Here is a 12,461-nt window from a genome sequence, read left to right as displayed (position 1 = left end):
ACACCACCAACACACACACACACACACGCTTCGAACAGTGTGCTTGCTGCCTTAGGATAAGGTGTTTTTGTTTTGTTTTTGTTTTTCTCAGGTTGCCCATTCCACCGTCTCTGCAGTCTGGGAGAAGTGCACCCCCCAGACAGATATGATTACTGGGCTTACACACTGTAAACCCTTAGGGAATATCACCTTAGACACCAGGCCTTTCTCCTGTTGGAAATCTCTTTGGGTGAAATCAGCTGAACTGCCTGGGGTACCAGGCAGGGGTTTATGCAGACCCTTAAACAGTCTTCTTTAGCTACAAAAGCCTCTTCTAGGTTCTATAAACTGACCTTGGCACTGCCAGCGCTGTGCTTCAAAAACCTATATTACAAATGGGGAAAAGATGCAGTAGATAGCAAGCAATATAAATTAGAATTTATGAAGTGTAGAAACTTGATAAGAGAACCCAAAGAGATTGGGAGGAAAATCCATGGCTGACTGTGTTAAATAGTGTTCTAGATGGAGATGGTAAAATTGTTCATGATGTAGCAAAGGCAGAAGTGTTCAGCAACTACAGAGTGAAAGGGAATGGTGTATTAAGGCTATTTTTAGCTGAAAATTGACATATTTTATTAGTAATTGACTAATGAGAATCAACCTTTCCTTAGGAAAATAACTTTAAAAGTACAAATGGAAAACAAGATTAAAATTGATTTAAATAATGTTTCTTGGTGATTTAAATTGCTTTGATTTAAATCAATCCATCCTCTTGGAAGTGGCTACTGAGTGACTGATTATATAGTATATCCTCTCTAAACTGGGAATTCCTTGTTCTGTGTTTGTACAGTGCCTAGCACGATGGGGTCCTGCCTAATGACTAGGTCTCATAGGCGCTACAGTTAAACAAATAATTAACTCCTGACTTTAACCTTGTTGAGGCTTCCCTCCTTGTGCAGTCCTATCTGGAAAGATGATCTGTTCTGTTTTCAGTTATAAAGACCAAAAAGAAAGTGACTGCAGAATCCTGGCACACGAAGGATGACAGGTGAGAAAACTTTTTAAGAGATTAAAGGGCTGGTCTCTCATCCGTTCAAAAGTTGTATTTTATTGTCTTTACTGTGTGATGATAAAGTTGTCTGCAGATAAGTTGTCTTGCTTTTATATAGATTTTTATCTTGTTCTTATTTTTTCTTTAAGATCTTGTTTTTCTGTTTGGAAGAGCATCTGTGTCCCTTTTCCGAAATCTGAGAATTTGTGTTTTGGTTTTTTATTTGGCTTTGAATGCCAAACCGAATGTTTGTGAGAGACTGGGGCAGAGATGAGACCTAGCAGGCTCAAGTTCAGTCCAAATACTCTGATTTAAGGTGTTGGTTTTGACCTGTAAAAGGCTGCCTATTTGAGAGAGAGCCACTCTCCATGTCATAGAATCATATGACTGTAATGGACCTCAAGAGATCATCTAGTCCAGTCCCCTGCACTCATGGCAGGGCTAAGTATTATCTAGACCATCCCTGACAGATGTTTGTCTAGCCTGCTCTTAAAAATCTCCAATGATGGAGATTCCACAACCTCCCTAGGCAATTTATTCCAGTGCTTAACCACCCTGACAGTTAGGAAGATTTTCCTAATGTCCAACCTAAACCGCCCTTGCTGCAATTTAAGCCCATTGCTGCTTGTCCTATTCTCAGAGATTAAGAACAACAATTTTTTCCCTCCTCCTTGTAACAACCTTTTATGTACTTGAAAACTGTTGTCATGTCCCCTCCAGACTAAACAAACCCAATGTTATCAATCTTCCCTCATAGGTCATGTTTCCTAGACGTTTAATCATTTTTGTTGCTCTTCTCTGGACATTCTCCAATTTGTCCACATCTTTCCTAAAATGTGGCATTCAGAACTGGACCCACTATTCCAGTTGAACCCTAATCAGCATGGAGTAGAGCGGAAGAATTACTTCTTGTGTTTTACTTACAACAGTCCTGCTAATACATCCCAGAATGATGTTGGGGGTTTTGTTTTGTTTTGTTTTTTGTTTGTTTTTTGCAACAGTGTTACACTGTTGACTCATATTTAGTATTTAGGTTATGGTCCACTATGACTGACACACTCTCTCTCTCTCTCTCTCTCTCTCTCTCTCTTCCCCCCTCCCCCCCACACCCACACCCCACCTTCCGCATTACTCCTTCCTCGGCAGTCATTTCCCATTTTGTTTGTAATACTGCCATAGTTATGATCAGCAGAGGCATTCAAGCAGGACCTCTCTTGCTTAGAGAATGCTCTACTCCAGGGGTCGGCAACCTACGGCACGCAAGCCGATTTTTAATGGCATGCTGCTGCCTGCTGGGGTCTTGGCCCCACTCAGCGCCGCCCCCCCCCCCCCGCCCACTGTTCTCTCCTGCGAGGGCAGGAGGCAGAAGCTTGGTCTTGCTGGCAGCCAAGCTTCCCCCTCCCCTACTTCTTTCCTCAGCATGCTGCTTTCCTGCCCCTCCTCCTCTCCTTTTCTGCGCCGATCAGCTGATCGCCCTTGCAAGGGGGAGAGGGAGCGGAGCCGCAGCATGCTCGCTGCTCCACAGAGGAGGCAGAGAAGAGGTGGGGACGGGCCCCTGGGGAAAAGGGTGGAATCAGGGCATATCCCCTCCAGCCCCCTGCCGTGAGCACCCCATCCCTCTGCCCTGAACCCCCCCCCACAGCCCTCTGCCCTGACCCCTGCACCCCCTCACACACCTCCAGCCCTCTGCCCTGACCCCTGCACCCCCTCACATACCCAGCCCCCCCACATCCCATGCCCTCACTTTTGCACCCTCCCACATCCCCACCCCCACCCTGGGCACCAAATGGGAGCTCCTGCACCCCCACCCCATTCCCACCTGCACCCCCAGTCTGGGGTCCTAGCTGTTGGCCCCGCTCATCCCGCTGCCGGTCTGGGGTTCCAGCTGCCGGCCCCTTGCAGCCGGGGTCCCACAGGCCCCAGCCCGCTGCCGAACTAGGTGAACAAAACCCCAGGCCAGCAGCGGGCTGCGTGGGCCGGCGGTGTAAGATCAGCATTTTAATTTAATTTTAAATTAAGCTTCTTAAACATTTTGAAAACCTTGTTTACTTTACATACAACAATAGTTTAGTTATATAATATAGACTTAGAGAGAGAGACCTTTAAAAAACGTTAAAATGTATTACCGGCACACAAAACCTTAAGCTAAAGTGAAGACTCGGCACACCACTTCTGAAAGGTTGCCAACCCCTGCTCTACTCTTTTTCTCAAAAAGAGGTACTTGGCTTTTGAACCTATTCTCCCCATCCTTGTTCCATAATAGCCTGGGTATGTTAACGGTCAGGATGTATAATAAGGCTTATCTGTTTACTCAAGATTTTGCCAGAAGCTGATGTTATTGTGGAAGGTGAGTTTTGCTTGAGGATGCCACTGGGTTAACTGCTGGTTCTAGTTGAGGTTTTATTTATTTATTTTAAATTTGTCTCAGAGGACCCTGGACTATTGCGCTGCCTGGTTACAGGATGTCTCATCCTACAGTTTAGGAGAAGATGGTATAGAGACCACTCTTCCCCAAAGAAGTCCTGGTTCTTTCTTATGACTTCTTGTATGCAGCAGGTTGAATTTTTAGCTTAATGAATTTTTAGTTTATGTTGGTAGGTTTCTGAGATTGACATTCAATTTTCCCTTAAACCATATTGAAATCTTCTTTGAAACATTTTCTCTTTCCATAGCTTCAGAAATAAGCAGTTGGAGTTCTTATCCACTTGAAATGTAAATAACTGATTAGAGCTGATTGAAATTGGAAAAAAAAATTGCAGAATATCTGTCAAATTTAAACAGAAATTTTCTGACAAGTTGTGATCTTGATCTGTGTAGTGTCTGCCCGCCCATCTGTTCTTCTTCGAGGAGTGTCCTTATGGGTGCTCCACTGAAGGTGTGTCAGCGCCCCATCCCTCTAATCAGAGATTCTAGATAGCTGTGTATGTTCGGCCTGCACGTGCACCCACCCTTCCTCAAGGCTAACTAGCTCTGCACTGGTGAACCGCCTTCAGTTCTTCTTTGAGTGCTGTCCCTGTGAGTGCTCCACTCTAGGTGACGGTGCATCCTGGCGCGGTTGATCGGAGATCTTCGGTAGCAGTGCCTGGTTGGGGGACATGCACTCGGCTGCTGTCTCGTAGTGTCGTTAGGGTTTGCCTGAGCGCATGTGTCCCGCACCCCCCATAGTTCCTTCTCAGCCGTCCTTAGCTGAAGACGGGACTCAGGACAGTGCTGATCCTCTTCCCTGGTTTCTGAAGGAAACAATTACAAAGAACCTAGAAATAGTAACATCCCAGTTGTTTCCCTTCCTTTAGAAGAGTTACTTAGTTTAAATAATTAAAAAAAAAACTTTTTTCTTCAACTTTGTCTCCCGCTGAGAGACTCTCCCCTGGCATTCCTAGTGCAATAGTGCCAGGGGCTTCAGGATTCAAGAAATGTGCTTCCTGTCAGGACTTTATGCCAAGGTCCAATGGACATTCATGTTGTGTGAAGTGCCTTGGCGAGACACACGTCCCTGCCAAGTGTGACCACTGCATGACCCTCAAAACTAGGGCTCATTGTGACAGGGACCTGCGGCTGAAAATGCTTCTCATGCAGAAATCCCTGCTGCCGCCGCCTCTGGAGACAGGCAATGGCAAACCCTGTCTCTCACGCTCCCCGGCCAGGTCCGAACCAATTGGGAACATGGCTTCACCCTCTCACGCGAAGAGGCAAGAAGCTCTGCAGCCTCCTATGGAGAAGAGCAGTAAACCCTCTCCCTCAGGTTCCCCTGCCAGGTCAGAACCTACCGGGAGCCCAACTTCACCCTCTCACGTGAAGAGGCAGGAAGCCCTAATGTCAGACACTCAAAAGGGTAAAAGAACTCCCACGGGGTCTTTACCCTTGGTGCTGTCAGCACCGAAAGCAGGCAACTTTGACTGCCCCTGCATTTCAGAAGCAACTCACACAGGGCTCAAAAGCAGGGACCCGACTTCCCGCAGTGGGAAGCTCTTCTCGGCACCGGTCCCCCCTGGCACCGACAATGGACCCGGTGCTGACAACGCGTTCCACCCCCATTCTCGACTCCGGCAAAAGTGAAACTAAAATCACTCCGGGCTGCCACTCACACTTCACACTCTGCAGCACACCAGCCTAGGGAGCAGCAACAATTCCTGCATCAGCAGGATATCTCTGTGGCCCCTGAGCCTGACTCTCCGCTCCTAGACACGGAGCACTCACTGTTTGAACAGCAGCTCTCACCACCTGACCTGGATACTTTCACTGATAGTGAGAACAGCACACAGCAGCAGGCAGAGTTCTCCCTGCCTGAGTCTTCCCCTCCACTGGAGCCATACATACCCCAAGACATGGGGCATCATAAGAATCAGCCTCAGTTTCCCTACTTTGTCCCCCAGTGGCCGGGACCCAACTTTTCCTACCTGGCCTCAGTGATACCCATGGTCGGCTCCTACCACCGCTCTTCCTTGCGCCCCTTCTACCGGATCGCAGTCTCGTCCTACGCCTATATCCCCTTGTCAGAGTCTACCCTCACTTGAAACTGGGCGGTTTCAAAGTGAGGACCCGCATGTCTTCCCCCCCACCCCAAAATCCTAGGGTAGGTCTCCCCTTCGGCTGCCACCACCCGGTCAATTCCGTGGGCCGGGACACCCCTGTTTCCCCCCTTGGGAACACAGATCAATTCACAGAGGAGGAACCTTCCCCCTCCCCCCTGATTCAACTCCTTGAATCTCACACACACAGGGAAGCAGCCCACTTCCCCCTCCCCTTCCCCTGAATTTCCCCAAGGGAAGGAATTAACCAAGTCCAAAGAAAAGAAAAGAATTTATTAAGAGAACAAAAGAAAATATAGAATCTCTATGAATCCAAGCTGGGCACTCATAGGGTATAACCTTGCTAAGTTCTGGAGAGAATCCTCTCTCTTTCTCAGTACAACCAGTACAAGCAGAATTAAGAATAATCAATAACAAACACACAGAATTGCAAACATAGGATTATTAGATAAGGACACAAAGTATCTTTCTAATACTCACTATCTTGACTAGAAGAAATTAGTTCAGAAAGGTGGAACTTGTAGGGACTTGATTAACTCGTCTGGTCTCTTGAACTCCAAACGGCCAAAGACAAAGACCCCCCCAAACAGAGGGAAAAGTTCCCTCCTAGGAGTTTCAAATTCTCTTCCCTGATTGGTCCTCAGGTCAGATGCCCACCAGGTACTATGCTTTAACCCTTTACTAACTATTCATGACACCCCTATATTCTATTGTGGGTGCAGCAATGCAGAGAATAAAGCAACCACACTACTGGCCCATTCTGCAGGACAAGGGCCTCAAATACCTCTTCTACTCTGCAATTTAGAATTGCCAATTATTCTGCCCTCCTTACAAGCTATGACCATGACAACTACAACAAGCTCTTTGATTTGTCTCCCATGTACCGGAGGACAGGAGAGTGGACTTCAAGTTAGTCCTCGTTGAAGGTCAGTTGGTGTCTAGGAAGGCACAACAAGTGTCCATGGACATGGCTGGTCCAGCAGCCCGCACCACTGCCACTGCAGTGGTGATGAGCCGGTCTTCCTGGCTCTCGGCATCCAGTATCCCCAAAGAATTGCAGTCTAAAGTGGAGGATCTCCCCTTTGACACAAATAAACTCTTTTTTCCGTTTAAGTCCTTCACACTATGAAAGACTCTAGAGCCACTTTGCGCACATTGGGCATATACCCATTCATCCCCAGGAGACCATGGTATCAACCTTATCAGAGGCCCAGTGCACAATATCACCAACCCCAGTCCAGACCCTATGACACTGGGAGAAACCGCAACAGACCTCCTAGGCGCAGGCAAAACCAGGCACAACCAACTACTTCCCGCCATTGGGTAACAATAATTTTGAAGTGCTGGTCAGGGGTCTGCACGACCACCCCTTGACTCCACTGCCTATTTGCCCATTTGGCTACTGCCTCCAGGCTTTCCCACCATGTCTGGCAACAGATCATGCAGGATCGCTGAGTCCTGGAAATACCTCAGTCAGGTTACTCCATCCCTTTCCTATCTTCCCCGTCCCTCTTCAGGGACCCCTCTCACGAGCACCTTCTCTGTGTGGAGGTGGCTCATCTTCTCCACCTAGGTGCAGTTGCACATGTACCGACGCAACATTGGAGAAAAGGGTTCTACTCCCACTACTTTCTAACCCAAAAGAAAGGCAGGGGGTGGAGACCTATATTGGACCTACGCTGACCGAACAAGTTTGTACGTGTACAAAAATTTGAGATGGTCACATTGGGCACAATAATACCCGTGCTGGAACAGGGCCAAGACGCCTATTTCCATATATCCATTCATCCAGCACACAGATGCGTAATACTGAGGAATCGCATGAAGCATCTCATACGCACAATCTCTGTTCGCCCCAGAATATAGGCACAGACCTGCCTTCAGCTTCTTGGTCACATGGCAGCCACCACCTTCATGGCCAAATACACCACGCCGCACATGAGATGCCTTCAGGATTGGCTCAGCTCCAACTACAAACCCGGCAGAAACAGTTTCTGCATAACTCTGACTCCGCCACCGAACGTAGTGCCCTCCTTACATTGGTGGACAAAACCAGAGAACCTATGCACGGGTGTTCCCTTCCATCCACGCTCTCCAATACTCACGCTGACCACGGATACTTCTCAGATAGATTGCGGAGCGCACTTAGGCGACCACAAGGCACAGGGCCGCCGGTCCCTATCAGAGACGCATCTGCACATCAATCGCCTAGAACTCAGAGCCGTCAGGCAGGGAGGAGCACGATCACACTCCTATATACAGCAGCCATTAAACTGTGGAATTGGTACATACAACATCACATAAGTCACCACTTCCTACCTGCTCACGTGTCACAACGCTACCGCTGACACACTCAGCAGACACTTCTCCGAGGAGTACGAATGAGCATTACATCCCATGATACTCCGACAGCTCTCCTCCCACTGGGGCACTCTGTTGATAGAACTGTTTGTCACTCCTCAAAACTGCAAGTGCCATCTATTTTGCTCCAGAGCAGGACTCGGAAACGCATCTCTAGGGGATGCGTTCTTCATTCCTTAGAACAACTCCCTCATGTATGCTTCCTCACCTATTCCACTGATACACCGGGTTCTACGCAACATCACAGAGGACATGGCCCAGGTCATACTTATTGCCCCAGCTTGGCCCAAGCAGAAATGGTATCCTTACCTGCTACGCATGTCCATCCATCCTCCCAGGACTCTCCCCAACAGACCAGATCTCCCAGAACTGTGGTCAGCTTCTTCATCCGCAGCTCTGGAAACTCCATTTTTTGGTGTGGTTCCTTCTTGGTTTCAATTCCACGAATTAGCCTGCTTGGAACAGGTCCAATACGTCCTCCTGCACAGTAGAAGGGACTCTGCTTCTAAGTCTTACCTGCAAAAGTGGAAACGCCTCTCCATCTTGCACAGATGCCTAATACCCCAGACTGCAACCCTCCCTGACATCTTAGACTACCTTTTCAAAGTAAAACAGGATGGGCTTTCGCTCAGTTCTGTTAGAGTACACTTCGCGGCCCTTACCACCTTCCATGACACTCTGAACGACTATTCACTTTTTGCCCACCCCACCATGAAATGCTTCCTCACAGGCCTGCAAAATCTCTACACTGAGATTCATTCTCGAGTAGCCTCCTGGAGTCTTCAACCTAGTTCTCCCAGCTCTTATGAAACCCCCTTTCGAGCCCCTGGCTACCTCATCCCTGCTCCACATGTCCATGAAAGTGGCTTTCTTGGTTGCCATAATGTCAACAAGAAGGGTTGGTGAAATAAGCGCCTTGATGGCCTACCCTCCCTACATCATTTTCTCTAAAGACAAGGTTACTATACGAACCTGTCCCACATTCCTCCCCAAGGTGGTGTCTACCTTCCACCTTCACCAGTCAATACACTTACCTGTATTCCATCCCAAGCCTCACACGACTCCACAGGAAGCTGCGTTACATACCCTCGATATCCGATGGGCTCTTGCATTTTATCTTGACAGAACTAAACCATTTCGGGAATCCCCTAGGCTATTTGTTTCTACTACCGAGAGATCAAAGGGTGACACTATCTCTAAGCAAAGACTCTCCAAGTGGATCTCGGCCTGCATCAGATCCTGCTATCAGACCCAGAATGTTCAACCACCAGAGGATGTTAGGACTCATTTTACTAGAGCAATGTCAACATCCATTGCCTTCCTCCACAACGTACCTGTTACAGACATATGCAAGGTGGCCACATGGACATCTGATAGCACATACAATCCAATGGGCTATTAATGTCTAGCAGATCAAGACTTTTACAATGATACCTCACAAGACATACTTTGTGCAAAACATAGCCTAATTATACGACAGTGGTGAATAAGGGGGTGCCAGGGTGTCACAGTAGCGTCCGCCTTTCATCTGGACCAACTAATTCACCTCCCCATATTTTTTTCCTAAACCACATTCTGACAACAGGGAGGCAACACTGCATATGCTGGACATTATGAGAGCTCTGGTGTTTTAGCTGGACAGGACTAAGGACTTCAGTAAATCTCCCAAACTCTTCCTTTCATTTGCGGAAATATCCAAGGGATCTGCAGTATCAGCGCAAATACTCTCCAGATGCATTACCCACTGTTACCCCTTGCACATAACCTGCTGCTTCCATCAGGGATCCACATGCAATCCATGAGATCCATTTCCATATAGCTCATGTTTATTCAAAATGTCCCCATCTCAGAAATCTGTAGGGCAGCGACCAAGGCTTCTGCCCATACTTTTGCAGATCACTAAACAATTACCTGGGACATGCCTTGATGCCATCTTTGGTTCCACAATACTATAATCAGTAACAGATTCCACTCTGAAGCCCCACCCCTCCGTGGGGGATACTGCTGTGGAGTCACCTACAGTGGAGCACCCATAAGGACACTACTCAAAGAAGAAGAGGAGGTTACTCATCTTGTGCAGTACGAATGGTTCTTCAAGATGTGTGTCCATATGGGTGCTCCACAACTCATCCTCCTCCCCTCTACTATGGAGTTCTTACCAAGGGGCTCTGCGGTAGAGAAAGAACTGAGGGTGGTTCGCCTGCACAACGCTAGTTAGCCTCAAGGAAGGGAGAGTGCATGTTCGAGCCGAATGGACACCGCTGCCTCTAATCAGAGATTTTAGGTTCTGGGGTGCAGATAACACCTACAGTGGAGCTTCCATAGGGTGACACATCTCGAAGAGCCATCATTATTGCAGAAGGTGAGTAACTTCCTCGCCTCTGAAGTGACTGTGTTCCTCACATCTGTTTTGTGCTTTATTTTGCAGCTCTCTTCTGCCCTTTTCTTCCAGTAGTGATGAAGAATTTGAAATATGTAAGTAAAGAGTGGTTAGAATGTTAATCTTGCTTTCTCAATGAGTGTAGAGAGGATGTATTCCTCATGGCTGCAAGAATATGAATTTCTTCTGGAATACCTTTTTACAGTGAATCTTTGTTGCAAAGCCTATTCTTTCTCCCAAGTCTTAAGGCATGGCAAGGGTTGAATGATGAGGGAGAGGGTAGCCAAAGAGCTGCTTCTGCTCTGAATAGCTGAGAATTTTAATTGTGAGATTAAGTAGGGTCCTTGTTCTAGAGACATTTGGATACTATTGGTAATATAAAAGTTGTAACAATTTTTGTCTATATATGCCCTTAAGGCATGGAATGGGATCACTTTTAGAAAGCTAAAATAAATTTCCTGTGATGTAATTCTCTCACATTCTGATTTAGTTTTATCTAGAATGAAGACTCCAAAATCCCTAGCACATCAAGTCTCGAAGAAACAAAATAGCAGGTGCGTCCTGGAATTATTGAATTGTCTATAGTTAGTTATAGAGAGACTTTTTTGTCTAATCCATGGCAGCCAATATGTCCCATTAATGAGTTATTTTGAATATAGAAAAATGAATTAGATCCTCTCTCATTTGCATAGGGTGTCATCAGTATCTGGAGGATTGGGCACAGATTTAGAAGTCAACATTCGGAGTTCTAATCCTGGCTCTGCTGCTCATTGCAAGTGCGGCCTTGGTCACATTGCTTCTCCTCCCTGTGCCTTAGTTTTCCCACTGTAAAATGATTAGTTTTAAAAACAGCCTTATGAGTTATTACATTTTAAAAGTGCTGTAAAAACTTTAAAACATTACATAGATGTGAAGTATTGTTATTTGGAGTCACATATCTCACTATTTTGTTATTGTTTTGGAGCACTGTATAGCTTGTAATGGGATATAATAGAATCATAGAAGATTAGGGTTGGAATAGACCTAGTCATCCAGGAGGTCATCTAGTCCAGCCCCTGCTCAAATGGAACCTTTCACCTCTGTCACCAGTTTCACTGCTAAGTAGATTTGGATTTACAGTTATTGTCTGACAGTCATTAGACCACTATTTGAAATGACTTGGTCTTGGTGAGTTTTGGAGAGGAGATGTCCATAACACTCAATCTTCGTTGTCTCTGGTACTAATTATTCCCATAGTTGGCAGTTTTGGCGGAGGCACCAAGTGTTGAATGATTCATGGAAACAGAACTCCCTTTTTACCAGTTGAAGTGATTCCTGCAGATTAGAAATGAGGCTTATTAGTGGGAGTGGAATGTGGGGGTTTGCAATGTGGAAGCCTGTAGTCTGGATTTTTATGGATCGAGGATTTAACAGTACTGGCAGCTTTGCATCTTTCACAAGTGCTAAATTCACATTAAAGGCAACCTTTTTGGTCAACAGTGTGATTTCTAAGCAGAATTTTATAAATTCTGTCTTTAAGGTTCCCTATCTGTATCCCTCATTCTTGTTACTGGATAAAATGATAATGGTCTATTTCAATATCTGAACTTAGTTTGCAAGCATGTTCTCATCCTACTGTAGCACTGAACTTACAAAATAGCCCATGATTCTTGAAATGGAGTTCTGTCTTTTGCTTAAAGTTTAATGATAAATACTGACAAAATGTAACTGACAATGAAAAGTTACATTGAGAGAGTTCTTTGGTAATGGATGTTTCTAGTGAATAAATTAGAACACTGTACCAGGCTGCTTTATTGTCAGCTTTACCTATATCAAGACAAAAATCATTCCTGGCTTCCTTTGCCTCATTTTATTGTTTCTCTATGGTTTGAATGAAATCATCGTTGACTTCAGGGAAGACTTCTCTGATTTTACAAGAAAGAATGAGACAAGCAAGAAGGGTAAGTAGCCATCCAGCAACAAAGAGGGGACAAGAGTTTTAGCTGGGTGGAGAAATAATGCTTATTGTTCAGAGCTCACAATTATTCTTTAGGAAGAGCACAGAAATAGCTTTGGAAAAGTTTGGTCCCTTTTAGGGTAAGATAACAGGACAGGTTCAATTCTGTTCGCTTTTTGCTGGATTAATTCTCTCCTTCCTCATTCTCAATTTCCCATTCCTCCA

General features: G+C 46.1%; 1 protein-coding gene across 1 annotated transcript in view; it reads left to right on the top strand.

The window, feature by feature from the left end:
• The window catches only part of GCNA (germ cell nuclear acidic peptidase), a 51,740-nt gene that overhangs the window by 2,731 nt on the left and 36,548 nt on the right, over positions 1-12,461 (top strand). Inside the window, exons 3-6 of the mRNA XM_045031176.1 lie at positions 973-1,027; positions 10,349-10,395; positions 10,791-10,854; positions 12,194-12,240. Coding sequence (XP_044887111.1) covers positions 973-1,027; positions 10,349-10,395; positions 10,791-10,854; positions 12,194-12,240 — 213 coding nt within the window. The remainder of the gene's footprint in view (positions 1-972; positions 1,028-10,348; positions 10,396-10,790; positions 10,855-12,193; positions 12,241-12,461) is intronic.

Source organism: Mauremys mutica, chromosome 9 (genome assembly GCF_020497125.1).
Source record: "Mauremys mutica isolate MM-2020 ecotype Southern chromosome 9, ASM2049712v1, whole genome shotgun sequence".
NCBI lineage: Eukaryota > Metazoa > Chordata > Testudines > Geoemydidae > Mauremys > Mauremys mutica.
The sequence above is the reverse complement of the archived record's forward strand: the minus strand, read 5'-3'. Positions and strand labels throughout refer to the sequence as shown.